This window comes from Globicephala melas, chromosome 6 (assembly GCF_963455315.2).
Source record: "Globicephala melas chromosome 6, mGloMel1.2, whole genome shotgun sequence".
Lineage (NCBI taxonomy): Eukaryota > Metazoa > Chordata > Mammalia > Artiodactyla > Delphinidae > Globicephala > Globicephala melas.
Window position 1 is genome coordinate 54,983,698 of NC_083319.1, and position 24,016 is coordinate 55,007,713.

Here is a 24,016-nt window from a genome sequence, read left to right on the forward strand (position 1 = left end):
TCCATAGACAAATAAGAACACAGGTTTTATAGATATAAATTGCCAATATGGCTTAGTAGTTAAGATCATGTACTCTAGAGTCAAACTGGCTGGTTTACATCTTAACTTTGCACTTACTAGTTGTGTGACCTTGGACAAGTTATTCAACCATACCTCAGTTTCCTCACCTATAAAATACGAGGAATAATAATAATAACAACAACTAGCATGATGGCCCCCACCTCACTGGGTCTGGGGGCAACTTAAATATGTCCCAATAATACACTTTTTAAAAATCAGATATCAAGCACATATAATATCTACCACATCATAAGTGTTATGTAAGTATTAGATATCATTATTCTTTCCAATCTTGTTAAGACTGTAAACAAATCACGAAAAGGAGGTTAAGGTCTCACTTTGCTTTATTTCTCTGGGCTTGTTCTGAACACTGTCAAATATGCAAGCTTGTCTTGATACAAACAGTTTGAAAGGAATGCAATACTATGGCTTAGTGGCTTATGCCTAGACCTAACCAGTGTAATTATTCTAGGTAATTTAAGGACAAGAATAAAAGGAGGAAATGTCCCACCAGTGTTTAGATCTAATCCATGACTTTTGTTTTGAGAATCATTATTGATTTGACATCTTTGTAGAGTACTCCAGGGTCTGTAGTGATGCTTCACAGAGTGTAGGAGTCCATACTTGTTGGTTTGATTCTGTAAGAGCCACTGGAAGGGAAGTGTGTCCCAGCTCTCCAAAGTACCAGCACCAGCTGGGCAGCACCTCCTCAGAGGTCTGGGTCCCAGCCCTGTGGGCTCTTCCTCTGAATTTCTAGGTTCTGGTAACTGTGAATTTCTTCCTTTTGATCTTCCAGCCCTAAGATGGTAGCTGCTTTCTACAATTATTATCTATGTGTTACCTCAGAGTTCTGTTTGTTTCCCCTTTTCAGTCCTTCAATATCTGTTTAACCTGTTAATTTCTGATATTAGATTATCTCTGTTCAAATAGCTGAAGTGGTTTCTCTTTTCCTGACTGGGCCACGGCTGATACATCATTGGATGGACATTTAGGCCCAGCTTCCTCACACTACACAAATCACCCCTTATGATTATAATCAACAGAGAACGCAACACCAATCCTTTACCTGAAACATGTTAAAACACCCTGTGTCCCTCAAAGGGAGCTCTTCTTAATGTCTAATTTCAACTTATCCACTTGAGATATGAGATCTCCTCTTAGCTTATCTTCTCCTCTTGTCAATGTAAACTAAAGATATACTCCCTGGGATATAAAGGTACCTATGTATGAAGATATATTTCCACTGTATAAAACAATGGAGGAGGGCTTCCCTGGTGGCACAGTGGTTGAGAATCTGCCTGCTAATGCAGGGGACGCGGGTTCGAGCCCTGGTCTGGGAAGATCCCACATGCCACGGAGCAACTAGACCCGTGAGCCACAACTACTGAGCCTGCGCGTCTGGAGCCTGTGCTCTGCAACAAGAGAGGCCACGATAGTGAGTGGTCCCCGCTTGCCACAACTAGAGAAAGCCCTCACACAGAAACAAAGACCCAACACAGCCAAAAATAAACAAATGTGGGTTTTAAAGAAAAAAGAATATTATTTATTTAAAAAAAAAAAAAAAAACAATGGAGGAAAAAGTTGTCTCTGGGAACTTTTACTTATTAATAAAAAACTTTCTATAAAAATTGTAACATAAATAATATAGTTATATTAGCATATATAATATAAATAGTATATTATACAGTTCATATAATATATGTCATTTCAAAGCTTTATATACTTACATGTTATGAGTTACATATAAGTACATAAAGCCTGTGAAATTCATTTATTCTTGTTAATGAACTATTATTCATACAATCGCTTGTTTTTTAAAGTTTCTCCTTCTCTCTTCATATTTGATTGTGTTCATATTGATTTTCTTCATACTTATATGTATTGGTATGTATCATCTGGAAATTCTGGGGGCATTCTGGGCTGTTATCATTATCAGCATTCAGTGGTGAAGGCAGGGATGCCACACAGTCCCACACAATAAAAAACTATCCCATATGATTTTCAAGTGTCTCACCAGACATTCACATAGTAAAAACCTGTTTATAATCATCTGAGTTTAGAACTGAAGTCAATTTTATTTTCATAATTCTTATTTATACTAAATTATCTAAAATGAAGTTATAGTGCAAATCAAGTGCATTATTGTTTTGACAGAAATACTATGAAGTATTGTCCACCATTTCATGAAATCCTATCACTGAAAGCAAACAACTAGATATCTGAGCCACCAATACAACAAATACAATTCTAAATCATCAGAATTTTAGCTAATTCCACTTTTATGTGCAAGCTTATCTACTTCATTATGTCTTCTAGTATAGTTGCGCTGGAACATTTTCATATTTAAATGCATTTTATTTTATTATAAATTATTTTTCTTGTATTTCAGTTACGAAATTATATCCATTTTTAAAAATTAAATGTGTAGGTAGACAATACTGTCCATGAATTTTGTTTGAGAATAATAAAGGGGGCAATAAAAGTAGAGCTATGAAACACAGGTTTAGATGGAGATGGAGGGCAGGAAGAGAGAAGCAAAAGAATAGCTGGTGGGAACATGACACTGAGAAGAAAGACAGAGGGGTGCGGGTGAGTCCTGACAACAAGCCACAGAAGGTACTTGGCTACTTGGTGAATGCTTAAATATGAACTGTCTTTGTTTAATCCTTTTTTTCTAGGTAATAATGCCACACCAGTGTTTGTCATAGCTTGAAGGAATTAGCCAGATGCACGGAAGGAACAGAGACACTGGAGTAAGACAGACCTGCATTCAAACACTGGTTCTGCCTCTTATAAGTCATGTAAACTTGGGCAAATAATTCCACTTCTCTGAATGTCTATTTCCACTTTTGTAAAATGGAGGTAATAACAAAGGCCTTACAATTTGGCTCTGCTGAATCTTAGAGCCTGTCACCATGTCTGGCATATCATGGGCCCTCAACAGAGGTTAATTCCACCAATCAGCCATAAAAAAGAATAAAATAATGCCATTTGCAGCAACATAGATACAACCAGAGATTATCATAAGTAAAGTAAGTGAGAAAGACAAGGACAAATGCCATATGATATCAATTATATGTAGAATCTAAAATGTGACACAAATGAACCTGTCTATGAAACAGAAACAGAATCAGGGACATAATAGACTGGTGGTTGCCAAGGGGGAGGGGGTGGGGGAAAGGTGGATTGGGAGTTTGGGATTAGCAGATGCAAACTGGTATATATAGAATGGATAAACAAAAAGGTCCTACTGTATAGCACAGTGAACTATATTCAATATCCTGTGGTAAACCATAATGGAAAAGAATATGCAAAAGAATGTATATATGTATAACTGAGTCACTTTGCTGTACAGCAGTAATTAACACAACATTGTAATTCAATAAGGGAGGAACTTCAACATGGCAGAAGAGTTAAGATGCAGAGATCACCTTCCTCCACACAAATACATCAGAAATACATCTACATGTGTAATAACTCCTACGGAACACCTACTGAATGCTGGCAGAAGACCTCAGACCTCCCAAAAGGCAAGAACTCCCCCACGAACCTGGGTAGGGCAAAAAAAAAAAAAAAAGAAAAAACAAAGACAAAAGAATAGGGACGGGACCTGCACCAGTGGAAGGGAGCTGTGAAGGAGGAAAGGTTGCCACCCACTAGGAAGCCCCTTTGTGGGCGGAGACTGCGGGAGGCGGAGGCGGGGAGCTTCGGAGCCAAGCAGGAGAGCGCAGCAACAGGGGTGCGGAGGGCAAAGCCGAGAGATTATCTTGCAGAGGATCGGTGCCGACCAGCACTCATCAGCCCGAGAGACTTGTCTGCTCACCCACTGGGGCGGGCGGGTCTGGGAGCTGAAGCTCGGGCTTCGTAGGTCGGATCCCAGGGAGAGGACTGGGGTTGGCGGCGAGAACACAGACTGAAGGGGGCTAGTGCGCCACAGCTAGCCAGAGGGAGTCCGGGAAAAAGTCTGGACCTGCCGAAGAGGCAAGAGACTTTTTCTTGCCTCTTTGTTTCCTGGTGCACGAGGAGAGGGGATTAAGAGCTCCGCGTAAAGGAGCTCCAGCTACGGGCGCGAGCCGTGGCTATATCAGCGCGGACCCTAGAGACGGGCATGGGACGCTAAGGCTGCTGCTGCCGCCCCCAAGAAGCCTGTGTGCGAGCACAGGTCACTCTCCACACCTCCCTTCCCGGGAGCCTGTGCAGCCCGCCACTGCCAGGGTCCTGGGATACAGGGACAACATCCACGGGGGAACGCACAGCATGCCTTAGGCTGGTGCAACATCATGCTGGCCTCTGCCGCCGCAGGCTCGGCCCGCATCCGTACCCCTCCCTCCCCGTGGCCTGAGTGAGCCAGAGCCCCCGAATCAGCTGCTCCTTTAACCCCGTCCTGTCTGAGCAAATAACAGACGCCCTCCTGCGACCTACACTCAGAGATGGGTCCAAAGCCAAAGCGGAACCCCGGGAGCTGTGTGAACAAAGAAGAGAAAGGGAAATCTCTCCCAGCAGCCTCAAAACAGCGGATTAAATCTCCACAATCAACTTCATGGACCCTGCATCTGTGGAATACCTGAATACACAATGAATCATCCCAAATTGAGGTGGACTTTGGGAGCAATGATATATATATACTTTTTGCCTGTTTCTCTTTTTGTGAGTGTGTATGTGTATGCTTCTGTGTGTGATTTTGTCTGTATAGCTTTGCTTTTACCATTTGTCCTAGGGTTCTGTCTGTCCTTTTTTTTTCTTTTTTTTATGATTACCTAAAAAAATTTTTTTCTTAATAATTATTTTTTATTTTATTTGACTTTTATTTTATCTTCTTTCTTTCTCTCTTTTTTTTCTCCCTTTTATTCTGAGCCGTGTGCAGGACAGGCTCTCGGTGCTCCAGCCAGGCATCAGGGCTGTGTCACTGAGGTGGGAAAGCCAAGTTCAGGACACTGGTCCAGAAGATACCTCCCAGCTCCACGTAATATCAAACAGCGAAAATCTCCCAGAGATCTCCATCTCAATGCCAAGACCCAGCTCCACTCAACGACCAGCAAGCTACAGTTCAGGACACCTTACACCAGACAACAAGCAAGACAGGAACACAACCCCATCCATTAGCAGAGAGGCTGCCTAAAATCACAATAAGGTCACAGACACCCCAAAACACATGACCAGACGTGGACCTGCCCAACAAAGACAAGATCCAGCCTCATCCACCAGAACACAGGCACTAGTCCCCTCCACCAGGAAGCCTACACAACCCACTGAACCAACCTTAGCCACTGGGGACAGACACCAAAAACAACGGGAACAACGAACCTGCAGCCTGTGAAAAGGAGACGCCAAACACAGTAAGATAAGAAAAATGAGAAGACAGAGAAACAACAGCAGATGAAGGAGTAAGGCAATAACCCACCAGACCTAACAATGAAGAGGAAATAGGCAGTCTACCTGAAAAAGAATTCAGAATAATGATAGTAAATATGATCCAAAATCTTGGAAATAGAATGGAGAAAAAACAAGAAACGTTTAACAAGGACCTAGAAGAACTAAAGAGCAAACAAACAGTGATGAACAACAAAATAAATGAAATTAAAAATTCCCTAGAAGGGATCAATAGCAGAATAACTGAGGCAGAAGAACGGATAAGTGACCTGGAAGATAAAATAGTGGAAATAACTACTGCAGAGCAGAATAAAGAAAAAACAATGAAAAGAATTGAGGACAGTCTCAGAGACCACTGGGACACCATTAAATGCACCAATATTCGAATTATAGGAGTCCCAGAAGAAGAAGAGAAAAAGAAAGGGACTGAGAAAATATTTGAAGAGATTATTGTTGATAACTTCCCTAATATGGGAAAGGAAATAGTTAATCAAGTCCAGGAAGCACAGAGAGTCCCATACAGGAAAAGTCTGAGGAGAAACACATCAAGACCCATATTAATCAAACTATCTAAAATTAAATACAAAGAACAAATATTAAAAGCAGCAAGGGGGGCTTCCCTGGTGGCGCAGTGGTTGAGAGTCCGCCTGCCAATGCAGGGGACACGGGTTCGTGCCCCGGTCCGGGAAGATCCCACATGCCACGGAGCAGCCAGGCCCGTGAGCCATGGCCGCTGAGCCTGCGCGTCCGGAGCCTGTGCTCGGCAACGGGAGAGGCCACAACAGTGAGAGGCCCGCGTACCACAAAAAAAAAAAAAAAAAGCAGCAAGGGAAAAACAACAAATAACACAAAAGGGAATCACCATAAGGTTAACAGCTGATCTTTCAGCAGAAACTCTGCAAGCCAGAAGGGAGTGGAAGGACATATTTAAAGAGATGAAGGAGAAAAACCTACAACCAAGATTATTCTACCCAGTAAGGATCTCATTCTCTACCCAGTAAGATATGATGGAGAAATTAAAAGCTTTACAGACAAGCAAAAGCTAAGAGAATTCAGCATCACCAAACCAGCTTTACAAAAAATGCTAAAGGAACTTCTCTAGGCAGGAAACACAAGAGAAGGAAAAGGCCTACAAGAATAAACCCAAAACAATTAAGAAAATGGTAATAACATGCATATTGATAATTACCTTAAATGTAAATGGATTAAATGCTCCAAGCAAAAGACATAGACTGGCTGAATGGATACAAAAACAAGACCCGTATATATGCTGTCTACAAGAGACCCACTTCAGACCTAGGGACACATACAGACTGAAAGTGAGGGGATGGAAAAAGATATTCCATGCAAATGGATATCAAAAGAAAGCTGGAGTAGTAATTCTCATACCAGACAAAAGAGACTTTAAAACAAAGACTATTACAAGAGACAAAGAAGGACACTACATAATGATCAAGGGATCAATCCAAGAAGATATAACAATTGTAAATATTTATGCACCCAATATAGGAGCACCTCAATACATAAGGCAAATACTAACAGCCATTAAAGGGGAAATCAACAGTAACACAATCATAGTAGGGGACTTTAACACGCCACTTTCACCAATGGACAGATCATCCAAAATGAAAATAAATAAGAAAACACAGCTTTAAATGATACATTAAACAATATGGACTTAATAGATATTTATAGGACATTCCATCCAAAAACAACAGAATACACATTCTTCTCAAGTGCTCACGGAACATTCTCCAGGATAGATCATATCTTGGGTCACAAATCAAGCCTTGGTAAATTTAAGAAAATTGAAATTGTATCAAGTATCTTTTCCGACCACAGCGCTATGAGACTAGGTATCAATTACAGTTAAAAATTTGTAAGAAATACAAACACATGGAGGCTAAACAACACACTACTTAATAACCAAGAGATCACTGAAGCAATCAAAGAGGAAATCAAAAAAATACCTAGAAGCAAATGACAATTAAAACACAACGACCCAAAACCTATGGGATGCAGCAAGAGCAGTTCTAAGAGGTAAGTTTACAACAATACAATCCTACCTTAAGAAACATGAAACATCTCAAATAAACAACCTAACCTTACACCTAAAGCAATTAGAGAAAGAAGAATAAAAAAAAACCCAAAGTTAGCAGAAGGAAAGGAATCATAAAGATCAGATCAGAAATAAATGAAAAAGAAATGAAGGAAACGACAGGAAAGATCAATAAAACTAAAAGCTGGTTCTTTGAGAAGATAAACAAAATTGATAAACCATTAGCCAGAATGATCAAGAAAAAAAGGGAGAAGACTCAAATCAATGGAATTAGAAATGAAAAAGGAGAAGTAACAACTGACACTACAGAAATACAAAGGATCATGAGAGATTATATGCCATAAAATGCCAATAAAGCAACTATATGCCAATAAAATGGACAACCTGGAAGAAATGGATAAATTCTTAGAAATGCACAACCTTCTGAGACTGAACCAGGAAGAAATAAAAAATATGAACACACAAATCACAGGCACTGAAATTGAAACTGTTAATAAAACTTCCAACGGGGCTTCCCTGGTGGCGCAGAGGTTGAAAGTCCGCCTGCCGATGCAGGGGACATGGGTTCGTGCTCCGGTCCGGGAAGATCCCACATGCCATGTAGTGGCTGGGCCTGTGAGCCATGGCTGCTAAGCCTGCGCGTCCGGAGCCTGTGCTCCACAAAAGGAGAGGCCACAACAGTGAGAGGCCCGCGTACAGCAAAAAAAACCAAAACCAAAAACAAAAACAAAAATCTTCCAACAAACAAAAGCCCAGGACCAGATGGCTTCACAGGTGAATTCTATAAAACATTTAGAGAAGAGCTAACACCTATCCTTCTCAAAATCTTCCAAAATAAAGCAGAGGGAGGAACACTCCCAAACTCATTCTACGAGGCCACCATCACTCTGATACCAAACCCAGACAAACATGTCACAAAGTAAGAAAACTACAGGCCAATATCACTGATGAACATAGATGGAAAAATCCTCAACAAAATACTAGCAAACAGAATCCAACATACTAGCAAACAGAATCCAATAAAAAGATCATACACTATGATCAAGTGGGGTTTATCCCAGGAATGCAAGGATTCTTCAATATACACAAATCAATCAACGTGATACACCATATTAACAGATTGAAGGAGAAAAACCATATGATCATCTCAACAGATGCAGAGAAAGCTTTCGATAAAATTCAACATCTATTTATGATAAAAACCCTCCAGAAAGTAGGCATAGAGGGAAATTTCCTCAACATACTAAAGGCCATATATGACAGTCACACAGGCAACATCGTCCTCAATGGTGAAAAACTGAAACCATTTCCACTAAGATCAGGAACAAGACAAGGTTGCCCACTCTCACCACTCTTATTCAACATAGTTTTGGAAGTTTTAGCCACAGCAATCAGAGGAGAAAAGGAAATAAAAGGAATCCAAATCGGAAAAGAAGAAGTAAAGCTGTCACTGTTTCCAGATGACATGATACTATACGTAGAGAATCCTAAACATGCTACCAGAAAACTACTAGAGCTAATCAATGAATTTGGTAAAGTAGCAGGATACAAAATTAATGCACAGAAATCTCTGGCATTCCTATACACTAATGATGAAAAATCTGAAAGTGAAATTAAGAAAACACTCCCATTTACCATTGCAACAAGAACAAAATATCTAGGAATACACCTACCTAAGGAGACAAAAGACTTGTATGCAGATAATTATGACACTGATGAAAGAAATTAAAGATGATACAAATAGATGGAGAGATATACCACGTTCCTGGATTGGAAGAATCAACAATGTTAAAATGACTCTACTACCCAAAGCAATCTACAGATTCAATGCAATCCCTATGAAACTACCACTGGCATTTTTCACAGAACTAGAACAAAAAATTTCACAATTTGTATGGAAACACAAAAGACCCCAAATAGCCAAAGCAATCTTGAGAACAAAAAATGGAGCTGGAGGAATCAGGCTCCCTGACTTCAGACTGTACTACAAAACTACAGTAATCAAGGCAGTATGGTACTGGCACAAAAACAGAAATATAGATCAATGGAACAGTGTAGAAAGCCCAGAGATAAACCCATGCACATATGGTGACCTTATCTTTGATAAAGGAGGCAGGAATGTACAGTTGAGAAAAGACAGCCTCTTCAATAAGTGGTGCTGGGAAAACTGGACAGCTACATGTAAAAGAATGAAATTAGAACACTCCCTAACACCATACACAAAAATAAATTCAAAATGGATTAAAGACCTAAATGTAAGGCCAGACACCATCAAACTCTTAGAGGAAAACATAGGCAGAACACTGTATGACATAAATCACAGCAAGATCCTTTTTGACCCACCTCCTAGAGAAATGGAAATAAAAACAAAAATAAACAAAAGGGACCTAATAAAACTTAAAAGCTTTTGCACAGCAAAGGAAACCATAAACAAGACCAAAAGACTACCCTCAAAATGGGAGAAAATATTTGCAAATGAAGCAACTGACAAAGGATTAATGTCCAAAACATACAAGCAACTCATGCAACTCAATATCAAAAAAACAAACAACCCAATCCAAAAATAGGCAGAAGACCTAAATAGACATTTCTCCAAATAAGATATACAGACTGCCAATGAACACATGAAAGAATGCTCAACATCATTAATCATTAGAGAAATGCAAATCAAAACTACAATGAGATATCATCTCACACTGGTCAGAATGGCCATCATCAAAAAATCTACAAAAAAAAATGCTGGAGAGGGTGTGGAGCAAAGAGAACCCTCTTGCACTGTTGGTGGGAATGTAAATTGATACAGCCACTATGGAGAACAGTATGGAGGTTCCTTAAAAAACTAAAAATTGAACTACCATACAACCCAGCAATCCCAGTACTGGGCATATACCCTGAGAAAACCTTAATTCAAAAAGAGTCATGTACCAAAATGTTCATTGCAGCTCTATTTACAATAGCCAGGACATGGAAGCAATCTAAGTGTCCATCAACAGATGAATGGATAAAGAAAATGTGGCACATATATACAATGGAATATTACTCAGCCATAAAAGGGAACGAAACTGAGTTATTTGTACTGAGGTGGATGGACCTAGAGATTGTCATACAGGGTGAAGTAAGAAAGAGAAAAACAAATACCTTATGCTATCACATATATATGGAATCTAAGAAAAAAGAAGAAAAAATAATTGGTCAGAAGAACCTAGGGGCAAGACGGGAATAAAGATGCAGACCTACTAGCGAATGGACTTGAGGATACGGGGAGGGGGAAGGGTAAGCTGGGACAAAGTGAGAGAGTGGCATGGACATATATACACTACCAAACGTAAAATAGACAGCTAGTGGGAAGCAGCCGCATAGCACAGGGAGATCACCTCGGTGTTTTGTGACCACCTATAGGGGTGGGATGGGGAGGTTGGGAGGGAGGGAGATGCAAAAGGGAAGAGATATGGGGACATATGTAGATGTGTAATTGATTCACTTTGTTATAAAGTGGAAACTAACACACCACTGTAAAGCAATTATACTCCAATAAAGATGTTTAAAAAAAAGTGTTGAAGGCAAACATAACAGTGAAGAAAAAAAAAATTCAATAAAAATAATCTTAAAAAGTAAAGTAAAATCAAAACCTAAAAATAAAACCCCAGAGGTTAATTCCTACCCACCTGCTCCTAGATGTTGCCTAATTTCTTGTGCCTGCTGAAAGAGAGAGAAGTCCAGACAACAACTGTATTAGTTATCTATATACATAATAAATTACCACCAAATTAGTGGCTTAAAACAATACATGTGTATTATTATCTCAGTTTCTGTGGGTCAGGAATCTGAATATGGCTGGGATGGGCCCTTTGCTTCAGGGTCTCTCACAAGCCTGCAATCAAAGTGTCAGCTAGAGCTAGAGTCTCATCTGAAGGCTCAGCTGTGGAAGGCTCTACTTCAAATCTTACATGGTTGTTTGCAGAATTCAGTTTCAGGACTGAGGACTTCAGTTGATGGACTGAGGACTCAGTTCCTCACTGTTTTTTGGCCAGAGTCCCCGCTCTGTTACTTCCCACATGGGCCTTTCCAAAATCACAGCATTCTTAATCAAAGATACAAACCAAGAGGACAATAAAGAGAGTCTGCAAGCAGGACAACAGTGAAACCTTTTGTAACCTAATGATGGAAGTAACATTTCATCACCTTTGTCATGGTTAGAAGCAAGTCCCTACATCTAGCCTATACTCAAGTGGTGGCTATTACACAAGGGCATGAATGTCGAAAGACTGAGGGCCATCTTAGAGTCTGCCTGTCACAATAATGTATAGGCAATTATACAGAATTTGCTTCTATGTATGTGGGAAAATTACCTGGGCCAAATATGTAAGAAAATATGCTTTCAACACCCAATCCATATACTCCAAGTTTTAAAAATTTGACTCACTGATTAATTGTATGTGTTTTATGCCTGAGAGATTCCTATTAAAACTGCGAGAGCATTCAAATCATGAATAGATACTCTCTGATTATATAACCCAAGGCAACAAGAAATAGCTATGCTGAAATTTTTCAAAACTGACAGCCAAACTACTTCAAATTGCTGTGCTGTTCAAGGTGATTTCAAATAGAAATAATTTGTCTGCATATCTGAACCCTGGCAACCCTCACCTTCACTACACTCTCCATACAACATAAACCTAAATGCTTAATGGATCAACTATTATATGCTCTTTCTTAATTCCCACATCCAGGACTGAAAATCTGGTACCATTTAAAAAATAGTTTACCTTATAAACTGTAGTGGTCACTACTGAAAAGCAATGCAAAGTATCACAATCACAATCACAATTTAGTAGTTTATCTTTTAAGTAGAAAAATAAATTAAAAAAAATAACTTCTTGTAGAATTAACTTTTTCTGGTGGTCATTATTCCACAATCTCCTCCCTTACTTTGGAATCCTGCCAGCTAAAGAACACCATTTCTGTGATACCTTTGGAAACGTCACCGTTATTTGAAGCATATCCCCAAACTACGCTTACTTAGGAGACTAAGTCCTAGGTATCACTCAACCTACATGCTCCTTTTCTGAGCAGGAGGGACCCATGTTTATTCCATGAGGCTCTCGCTACCCAACTGGATGAACCAGACCTGACCCAAGCTGGACCAACCAGACTCTCTTTCTTTCTTTCCAAGGAACCTAAAACTGGGATAGAGGGACACTACCCAGTTGACTCATAACACAGAAGTTCTGAGTACATTACCTGTTTAGGGCTGGGAAGAAAGCCATGTTGAGGCCATAGATATTGTGATGGTTAATTTTATGGGTCAATTTAATTGGGCCATGGGGTGAACAGATACTTGGTCAAATATTATTCTGGGTATGTCTGTGAAGTGTTTCTAGATGAGATTAACATTTGAAATAGTAGACTGAGTCAAGGAGACTGCCCTCCCCAATGTGGATGGGCCTAGTCCGATCAGTTGAAGGTGTACATAGAACAAAAGGTGGATCCTCCCACAAGCAAGGAGGAACATTTCCTGCCTGACAGCTTTGAGCTGGGACCTCAGTCTTTTCCAGCCTTCGGACTCAAACTGAAACATTGACTCTGCTTGAATCTTGAGGCTGCCTGCTTTTGGACTGGCACTTACACCACAGGCTCTCCTCATTCTCAGGCCTTCATACTTGGACTAGAACTAAACCATCAGCCCTCCTGGGTACCCCGCTTGCCGACTACAGATTCTGGTACGTTTCTGTGTACATACTTGCATGAGCCAATACCTTATAATAAATAAATAACCAGAAAAATAAATATATCCTATTGGTTCTATTTCTCTGGAGAACCTTGACTAATACAGACACACACACACACACACCAGAAAATCAATCTGCAGGGAGAAGAATGAAGTAATGTGCAAACAGAAGCAGCAGAGATAAAAAATCACATTGCCTAGAGGGAAGCAGTGTGGAGAAGTATCTTGTTCTTATAGTCCTTCAAAAGATCTTGTGGTCCATCCTCTTCTGGGGTGCCATGAAACACCCTTGGTTTCTTATAATAAATCCCCTTTTACATAAGCTAGCCCAGTGGATTTCAAGTTACTTGAAACCAAAAGAGGCTTGAATAAGGTACTTGGTGAATCAGTACACATGCAACAGAAGGCCCTGGTCTCCAGCTCAGCCCCCATAACCTGACTCACCCCAATACAAGACAGTAGGATGGTTAAGACCCAAGGCACTCGGTTCAGACAGTACCTGGATTCAATTCCCAGCTTTGCCACATTCTAGCCACATGACTGCTGCTAAATTACTCACCTCTTCAAACCTTAGTTTTCTTGATCTAATGTCACATATAGGGTTGTTACAAGGATTAAAAGGAACTGAGCTCCAGGGCCATCACGTTAGGCTTCTGAATTGTTCTCTAGTTGCATGGCCCAGCAGCTCTGCTCAGTGCAGCAGCTAGCCCAGAGTAAGGGTTTAAAAAAATTAGCTGTATCTTTTTTATATCACATTGCCTACCTGATTGCCACCAAAACCACTATCTTAATCAAGTAAGGAGGAACACTTTTAAAACAAATTGACACAAACACCTGCAACAATTTACTTGACAGTGATTTTCTGCTTCAGCTCACTGTTCTCTTCAAAATAAATATATACAGACACTACAATACTATATGGTAGAAATTATGGTAGACATAATTATGTCTTTCAGGAAATCGTACTCAACTGCCAAGAACCTAGCCTGCTGAGGCAAACCCTGTGCCAGAAAACCAAAACAACATCCTATAAAAGTACTTAGGGTTCCGAAGTCAGTGAGGCATGGGCTAAAATACTCATGTGTTCTTGGTCAAGTTACTTAATTTTTCCAAGCCTCTCTTTCCTCATGTTTTCAGTGGGGATACTTCACAGAGCTGGGAAGGATTAAATTAAAATATGTAAAGCTAAGCACAGTTATACAAAATATAAAGTGCTAAATAATTGCTAGCTCACTTATATCCAACCGTAGAACAACCAGAAACTGATATATTCTACCTAATAATATACAAATAATCACTCAATGGCCCCAAGAAATACTTTTGAAAGAAATAACTTACATGGGGCTAATCCTGTCAAGTAGGTTGAACTACTTTACCTTAAAGAAGTTGAGTAAGATGCCGAGTTTAAACACAATTAAACTTTCCCCTTAATGTAGGGCAACCCTGCCTTCATTCCAGCTCATCCTGGGTAGTCCTGGGCATAATTATTAATAGGGCCCCATTTCACTTTTGAAAGTGTCCTGGTTTGGATAATAAATTATATGATCACCCTATCTACAGTAAAATCTTTAGATGGAAGACAAACTTAAAAGATGTTATTTCATCTCAAGGCTTGTTTATTATGTTTTAATTTTTTTCTCTCTAGCTTTTGAGGCAAACCGTAAAAACAGAATTTAGGGTTCTACATCCACACAACAAGTAGCTTTTCAAACTGCCCAGACTTGGGAGTTATGACTAAGCTGGCCTTTACTTCAAAGGACAAATCCATGAATGAACAGGGTATTGAGATGAGGCCATTGCATTCAGCAGCAGGTGCTGTGGATTATGGAGAGCCATACTGCCCCTGTAATTAGGAAGAACAACACTTTACATGCGTCCGGCAGTTTACAGTGTAAAACGCATTCTCACATGTATCATCAAATTTAACTCTCAAGAGCAAACGCATTTTCTGTTCCACAATTTCATGCGTGCCTGAGATTTCCACACAAGTGGGTAACCACTTGGGAAACCTGAGTGCAGCTCACAAGCTCTCTGATGCTCACTTCTCCCTACCCACAATCCCCAGTCCCTGTCTTCCTCAGTTCCTTGACTCTTGCTTTCCATCCACTCCCAAGAATTTGAAACCCACGTTTTTGACCTTCTTCTCCCATTCTGAACCCTGCCCTCCAACTCCATCCCACCCTCAGGCCATGATGTCCAGGTTTGTTTACCAGCCTCATGAAACCAAAGCCAAAGATGAAAGGTGTTCTGGACACACTCCTACCAAAGACATGTCGCCAGGTCTGCCCTTTACCTAGACCCTGCCCATTGGGAAAGGAGCACAAGACATCACTCCCATTTTACAGATGAGAAAACTGAGTCAGGAAGATCAAGTGGCTTGCCCAATGTCACATACCAGCAAAGTGTGAACCAGATGTGGGTCTTCTGACTCTAGTGTCCATGCTCTTTCTCTTATACTAATGCTTCTCAAATTTCAGTGTGCACTTGCAAGGTCAGCAGCATAATTTACAGGGACCAAAATGAAAATGCTGGATCCCTTGTTCAAAAAGGAGGAAAATAGCATTTTCCTTTCTTCTCCCATCTCTTGACTTGCCGTGGTATTTTTTTATTTGCTATTTAACACTGGGCTACTTCCAAACAGGGATACTCACAGAGTGAATGCAGGCCTTCAAAGGTGCCCAGATCTTCACCCATGATTGGGCATGTGGGGCACACACATCTGACCCTGACTTCCCCACACCAATGCTCAGGTCCCTGCTGAGGGCAGAAGGCAGTAGTGGACACTGGGTGGGGCGAGGGAGCCAGTGGCCATCCTGGCCAGATGTGGAACTACGTATGAACTAAGACTCGAAGCTCCCCTCCCCCCGCAAGCTCCAGTGTCCAACCAGACTTCACTTACAAAACACAATTTCAGAGATAAAATTAGTAATAATGTCAAGTCAGTGACCCCAGAGCATTATACCCCAAGTACAGGGCACCCCTTCTGAGACAGGGCACTGTGCGGTCACCCTTAAGCCAGTCCTGAGCACAAGAATCACCTGGGATCTTTTAAAATGCAAGATCTGACTCAGCAAATCTGGGGTGGCCCTGGGACTGTGCATTTCTAACCAGCTCCCAGAGGATGCTAACACTGTTGGCCTCAGACTATCCTTGAGTATCAAGATTCTACACCACAAGTCTCATTTTTTAACCAGTTTATTATGTCAGAGCCAATTACACACCTTCTATTTCTTTCATTATTCAAATAATGCAGCCATGAAAATAGGTATTAAATATGTGTCACCATCCATTGTATCCTTAAAATCTGATGTGTCAGAAGTAGCAAATCTATTCATATATTTATGATATCCTCCGGCCTGGGTTTAAAAACTTTATGCTTGTACATATACCGATGTCACTCAGGTGGCCATCACACAAAGGCTTCCTGATTCCTGCTCAGGTAGACAATGCCCTCCCTGCTCAGAAGGACCTATTGTTGAAAAGTGTCAAGTACAATTTTCTAAAACAGGAGCAAGGGCCCATATCCTCAGCTCATGGATAGAAATGATGGCTGAACAGTTCTGAGTTTTTAAAGATATACTTTTTCAGGAATGGCAGCAACCTTAGACTCTACTGAAGAGAGGGGGCAAGATTTCTCTGAATTCCTGTAGCAGGAACTCTCAGATTATGGAGTCCTATTCAGTGGCAACCCATGCAGCACATGAAAAATGAGATCTCTAGAAAACTGAGCCTCAGTCTCTTCATCCCTAAAATGGGGCCAATTACACTTGCCTTAGCTCATGGGATTATGCCTTTGATAAAATCATATGAAACAGTCACTATGAAAGGTTATGAACTACAAAGTACTTTACAAATCCAAAGTTGTTGCTGTTTAACAGCCTTAGAAAATGCTATAGGTTACTAACAGATGTAACATTTCAAGGTCATGCCCCATAGCATTTGAGGTGTGTATAGAAGGTAGGGGTGTTAACAGAATATATTCTTTTAAAGGTGGAATGTTATGAGACTGACAAACCACTTTCATAACTGCCTGCCATTCAGTAATACTTGGAAATCCATCACCAATATGATTTATACTCAGCATCAATAAATCTCACAAAGTGAACCCTGTGCAGACCAAAGAGTAAACAATAGTGAACATTGTGTTTCACCTGTCTTGTTCGGCAAGATGAAATGAAAACTCTGGCTACCTCAACTGGAATAAAGCCTTTAGTATCTCACTGGTTTGGTTATTTTTGGAACCTTTTATGGAATATTAACTTTATTTGCTCTAATTCTGCAGGAAGCCACACTGGAAGTGCAAGGAAATATAAATGATTAAAAAGCAGAAGTAGGGGGGGAAAAAGTAACCACATATTTTGCCCCAACTTTCTTAAGCTAATATATCAACTGTATCTCTTCAAAAATGTGGGATTCCCCAATTGCTATTCTTGCCCCACTTCTAACATGACTACACTCAACATGGTTCACTCACTGGTGTTAGCAGATTTTTTTTTATTGTCTGTTGTTTTACCAGAGATCAACATAAGTAAAGGAATGATATAGGAAAGTAACTTTTTAAATCAGTGGCAGTATTTTAAAATTTTCTGATGTAGCAGTGGGGGAAAACTATGAAGCTAGTTGACCCACTAACGAATCAAGCTCTAACCTAAGCCCCAGGTTATAAACAATTAAATTAGTAAACCACAAACAGTAAAGAATAAAAATAAAACTTGATGTATTATTTAAAGTACACTAGTTTTTAGACCTCCCAGGCTCACACGACACATTTTCTTAGACCAGGTCTTTATAAGAGACACCAGCCTTAAGTGACACAAAAGAGTTTTTAAATCGCAATTAGTTTAGTGTCCTTGGTTGATATTATTCTGCTTTTTCTGACCAACAATAATGAATAACCCACAAGCACTAATGAATAACTAACTCCCTTTGTCTCCAAGGACAGCAGAGCCCAACAAGAAATGTCATAGGCCCCGAAGAAAAATACAAAACCTTTACAATGAAAATCTTCCCAATTATATAGTTCTAGGGGTACTGCGAATGTGGAATTGTCTTAAATATTTAAATAGCTATGTCAAACGTGCTTATAGTGAGGATCATAAAACTGATTTCCCAGATGCTTTGAAAAATGCATTTCTCCCAGTCTAATTACAGTCTGTAACTGTTGAGCAGGAAGTAGGGAGAAATGTCATTAGTGGTACAATTTAACTTAGATTCTGTACTCACCAATTCTAGGAGGGCCAGAAAGTTGCCAACTGCAGAAAGTCCTCCAAACTCAGTCACTCACCAGCAAAGATAAATATGAAAATTCTTATCTCAGCACATTAAAAATTGACATGTGGTAAGCAATCATTTTTAAAACGAATTTCTATATCTTAGAAATATAAAGCTACAAGTAACTTTTTTCTCTGTTGTAGTACAAAGCAAATAAACAAATACACTCATGTTCCTGAGAGCCAGGGCTCTCACTGACAAATTCACAATGAGGAAGTGTGAGGAAGAACTCTGTGATGTATTTTAACTGGAACTCATTATCTTGGTCTGGTGTATCTCCTCACTCTGTCCACAGAAAGGACCTAGAAGCAATGACACCCCAGAGCCAATAAGAACACCCTTTCATCCAGTTTCCCAAGTAACAATTCCCACTAAAAGGAACCTGAACTTTTTGGAAAAATAGCTGATTCCAGGTCTGGGGCAGGGAAGTACAAATGAGCCTAGAACATCTTGCTTTGTCTCAAACCAAGGAAGTACTTAATGGGAACATGTCAAAAGGACATAAGAATTGACTTGAAGGGGCTCCCATTGGCCAAATCTGGGACAGTTTGAGCATCAGAAAAAACAATGATGGTAGTGAATTATAGCACAGTGAATTTTTTAAAAGAATACATGAATCTGCAATGACTCTAAAAGAGAAGGGAAAGAAGCTCTCCCTTCTAGAAGAATACCAGATAATAAACCTAGAAGGAATGATAAAATCAGAAAATAACTATTATGCAATCAGCAGCATAACTGATTCATACAAGGATCATCAATAAATGCTATGAGGGCTTCCCTGGTGGCGTAGCGGTTGAGAGTCCGCCTGCTGATGCAGGGGACACGGGTTCGTGCCCCGGTCCAGGAAGATCCCACATGCCACGGAGCGCCTAGGCCCGTGAGCCATGGCCGCTGAGCCTGCGCGTCCGGAGCCTGTGCTCAGCAACGGTAGAGGCCCGAGTACCGCAAAAAAATAATTAATTAATTAAAAATGCTATGAAAGGCTGTTACAGAATAAGATATTCACATACGATTATTTGGATCCACATCATTCCCAAGGTTAAAATCCTTCCACCGCTTGTTAGTGTCCTCAAGATGGATCCAAACTCCTTGGTATGGCACTCATGACCCTTCATCTGGCTACTGCTTATTCTTTTCCAGCCTCATCTCTTACCAAAGTCTCCACACCTCCCCTCAATGTGAAACCAGATAGAAGTCCATGAAAATGCACCATGATCTCTCCCCTCCAGGTTTTGAGCGTGCTTTTCTCCCTACCCAGAGTAAGTTCCAGACAGCCCCTGCCCCTTCACACACACACAGAGGACATACTCTTCCATGATTGTAAGGCTAGCTCCTCATTCTTCAGGTGCCTGCCTAGATACCCTACTCTCCTCCCAGATCCACTTTTCAAGCACCGGCTGGGAACCCCTCCCAATGTTGCCATATCACCCTGAGTGTATCTCTACCAAAGCCTTAACTATGCTTTATTCTAACTGCCCATTTATTTTTTCTGAGTTCTCAACTCCTTGAGGGCCAGGACTATGTTTTATTGGTTATTATATCCCCAAAACAGTGGCTCACCCATAACATATGCTCAATAATTATTTGTAGAGCAAATGATTGGATGAAGCTCAAACAGTCCCAGATCACCATTCTCAAACAGTTACTGGCTTAGTTTAGGAATTGTTATCCAAGATGTGAAAGGGACACATTCAGCCACTCCTGGCACCATCCAGACCACTAGTGGTATCCAAGCTGCAAGGCAAGGGGGAATAATAATACAGTTGTCCTCAACCCCTTACCCATGCCCATGCATGCCCCAATCATGCAGATCCAGAACAGGCACTGCAAACTTTTAAGCTGAGCAAGGAGGCAGAAAACAGAAAAGAAGAGAATCAGGAAGCAGTTCTAATTTTCACATGAGTTCCAAGATGTATTAACCCTGATAGTTCGTTATTCCTTAAGTACCTGAAGCATTTTTTATAAACTACGATTATAATTATAACCACTTCTAATCACTATTAAAGTAATATTCCCAAACTCCTTATTGCCTGGCAGGGCTTATGTTACTTATTCTTTCTAGACCTTAGTTCCCTTATCAGTTAATCAACAATAGCATACAACTCAGGGCTGTCGTGAGGAATAACTATGTACTGGAAAGCACTTAACATGGTGCCTGACACATGCTAAGTTATGATATAATAACTGCAAGTTATTAATATTATCACCATTATTATTGCCAGTCAGGATTTCAAACACAAGTATATATAAAAGCAAGCTACAGTTCACTAGTCAAGCATGAGCTGAAAGATTTTACTGGGCCTCAGTCCCTGAAAATACAAACACATGAACTTGACATTAAGAACCTTAGCTCGCCACGTCATGAACATAGCAACCTGACAATGACGGAGCTATTTCAGATGCAGCCCCCAGGGAAAATTTTTCCTACACTTACACTAAATATCAGTAGCTCTGAGAAATAAAACACCTCAAAACCAAGCCTACACCAAAGTAAGTAAAAAAAGAAAAGAAAAAGTTACACATGTTTACTTTTTTTTTTTTTTAAGCTACCCATTTATACCAACTTCTCCACATACAGAAATACACAGACACTAAAACAAAAAACTTTTGGGTTACTTGCCTGATATAAATCATTATTCATCATAATTGGATAAGTTATGAGTTAACTGGGTGAATGGCTACTCACAAGGCTGCTAGTAATTTTATTTGGTGGTATAAACACTTAGTATAAACATTTAAAACTAAATGCTAAAAATACCTAAAGGAATATATAATCATGCTATTTTACATAACAGAGCTATATTTTACATGGGATACATACTCCTTCTTTTTCTAGCCCCAATACACATATCATTAGCAATATAACCTCATTAAGTCAACAACAGTTTCTAGAGAGAGCATGTCACTCACATAATTTGTTATTCTCCAAAAATTATTCTTAATTTAAAATGTATGGTAATTCAAACACTGCTTAATTAAAAGCATTCTCTCTGCATTTCAAATTAACAAGTTTTTTCTAGTTCTCAACAAGCACAAAAATACATCTTTTCATTATACTCTTCTAGCTGCCTACTCTCTTGTCACTAGCTGTATTATAAAAATTATAGGTTTAGGGACTTCCCTGGTGGCGCAGTGGTTAAGAATCTGCCTGCCGATGCAGGGGACACGGGTTCGGTCCCTGGTCCAGGAAGATCCCATATGCCACAGAGCAACTAAGCCCGTGCGCCACCACTACTGAGCCTGTGCTCTACAGCCCGCGAGCCACAATTACTGAGGCCCGCATGCCTAGAGCCCGTGCTCTGCAACAAGAGAAGCCACCACAAGGAGAAGCATGCACACCACAACGAAGAGTAGCACCCCCTGGGCTTCCCTGGTGGCGCAGTGGTTGAGAGTCCGCCTGCTGATGCAGGGGACGTGGGTTCGTGCCCCGGTCCGGGAAGATCCCACATGCCGCGGAGTGGCTGGGCCCGTGAGCCATGGCCGCTGAGCCTGCGCGTCCAGAGCCTGTGCTCCGCAACGGGAGAGGCCACGACAGTGAGAGGCCCGCGTAACGCGCAAAAAAAAAAAAAAAAAAAAAAAAGAGTAGCACCCCCACTCAACGCAACTAGAGAAAGCCTGTGCACAGCAACAAAGACCCAATGCAGCCAAAAATGAATAAATAAAATTTTTAAAAATTATAGGCTTTGCTCTTAGAATAATTTTTTATCATTTTATGTACTAGTTCCTCATTTTATTGGCTGTTAAAATTTCTCCCTTTTTAATCCTTTTCCTTCCAAACACCATCTTTCTTCTAGCATCCAACTAACATAATGACAGTTCCAGCCACCCATCTCCTCCATGGCCTGCAGAATCCAGCCCCTGGTAAGCCAAGGCAGAGCTCTGTGTATCCAGAGGGCAGGATCATACTAAACTTGCTCTTGCCCTTCCTCTGCCACCACCCACCCTACCTCCCTGTTTCCAATCTTTCTATCTCATCTTCCACTCTATTTCACAGTCCCATGAGATGACACATTTACCACTGTGGTGCCCTCACCCTCACACGTATGTACACGTGTACACGTCCACATCCTTTCCTAGAAAGCTACATATCATTATGAGACTAACAACTTTGACCCTGACACTGAATCATGTATTTTTCCATTGGATTTGCTGGCAGAGAAGAGACAAGGAGGAGAAAAAAAATAGTGTCCACTTTTAAAAGATCCCAAAAAGACAATCCTACCTTTCCCAGATTTTGGAGGAAAGGGGCTTCCAAACTCCTGTTGCTTTGGCTTTAAAGTGTGTGGCCCTGACATGCCTCCAGTCTGGGTGACCTGGAAACGTGGCTTCCCACTGGTGAGCACTTGTCTCCTGGGGCTCAAGGCAGGCAGATGGATGGGGCTCTCATTCATGTTGCTCTGAGGAGCCATCCCTCCTCCTGAGGGCATCTTGAGATGGAGGCTGTTAGCAAGGCTTCCAATGGCAGGGCTTGGTGTGCTGCCACAGGATGAGGGGCCAGGAGTCCCCGAGTGGGCTCGAATGGGAGGAATATGTTGGCCACTGACCATCCCGGGCCCCTGTGGGGTTCCTGATGTCCGGTGGAGATTCATGCTGCATGACCTTCCATTCATTCTGACAAAACCTGTAGCCAGGTTGGTCAAATATCCAATGACACTAATGATTCCTTTCAGGCAAAGTCCAATAAGTTATCCATGGTGTGGTTTATTAGCCTGTTTAAAAAAATAAATGCAGGCATTTTTAAAAGTAAAAACGAAAATAAATTACAACGAGTTTTCAACCTGTGTAGCATTCATATCAGGAAGAAAAGAAGCACTCTCAGCAAAACGGTCTTTTATGTAGAACAGGGTTATCTAATACATGGTTCATTGTCAGGCACTCTCCCCTCCTGCACTCGTTGTAGACATGGATTATGGATCACTGCACTGTTTTTTTTTGCCAATGAACCCTTCTCAACACAGTGCTCTTGGCAACTATAACCAATCTACTGGTGCCAGCTTGCAAAACGAAACTTATTTTGCTCTGTAGTGGATTTGTCGGTACTAGCTCACATTTGCTACAGTGCATCCTGGGAAACCCAAAAGCATCACCTTCATGAGCTGTGAGACTAGTGCTTCAAAGATTCCAGTAAACAAACAAAAAGCCAATACAGGGCTTCCCTGGTGGCGCAGTGGTTAAGAATCTGCCTGCCAATGCAGGGGACATGGGTTTGAGTCCTGGTCCGGGAAGATCCCACATGCCGCAGAGCAACTAAGCCTGTGCGCCACAACTACTGAGCCTGTGCTCTAGAGCCCGCACGCCTAGAGCCCGTGCTTCACAAGAGAAGAAGCCACCGCCATGAGAGGCCCGCACACCGCAACGAAGAGTAGCCCCCGCTCACCGCAACTAGAGAAAGCTGCACAGCAACAAAGACCCAGTGCAGCCAAAACTAAATCAAGAAAAATTTTTAAAAAGCCGATATAACCTCTAAAAGAGATTATGAGGACATTAAACCATCTCAGATTTTTACTCTATGAGCAATCTTTTTCACA

The 24,016-nt window shown here is 40.9% G+C and overlaps 1 protein-coding gene across 3 annotated transcripts in view; it reads right to left on the reverse strand.

The window, feature by feature from the left end:
* Nucleotides 1-24,016, reverse strand: part of GLIS3 (GLIS family zinc finger 3) — a 504,645-nt gene that overhangs the window by 467,627 nt on the left and 13,002 nt on the right. For 2 of the 3 annotated variants that reach the window (XM_030877089.2, XM_060300884.1), the window contains exon 2: nt 22,711-23,197. The exons of the other annotated variant lie outside the window; for it this stretch is intronic. In XM_030877089.2, coding sequence (XP_030732949.1) covers nt 22,711-23,098 — 388 coding nt within the window. In that variant the 5' untranslated portion in view covers nt 23,099-23,197. The remainder of the gene's footprint in view (nt 1-22,710; nt 23,198-24,016) is intronic. 3 annotated transcript variants of the gene reach the window in all.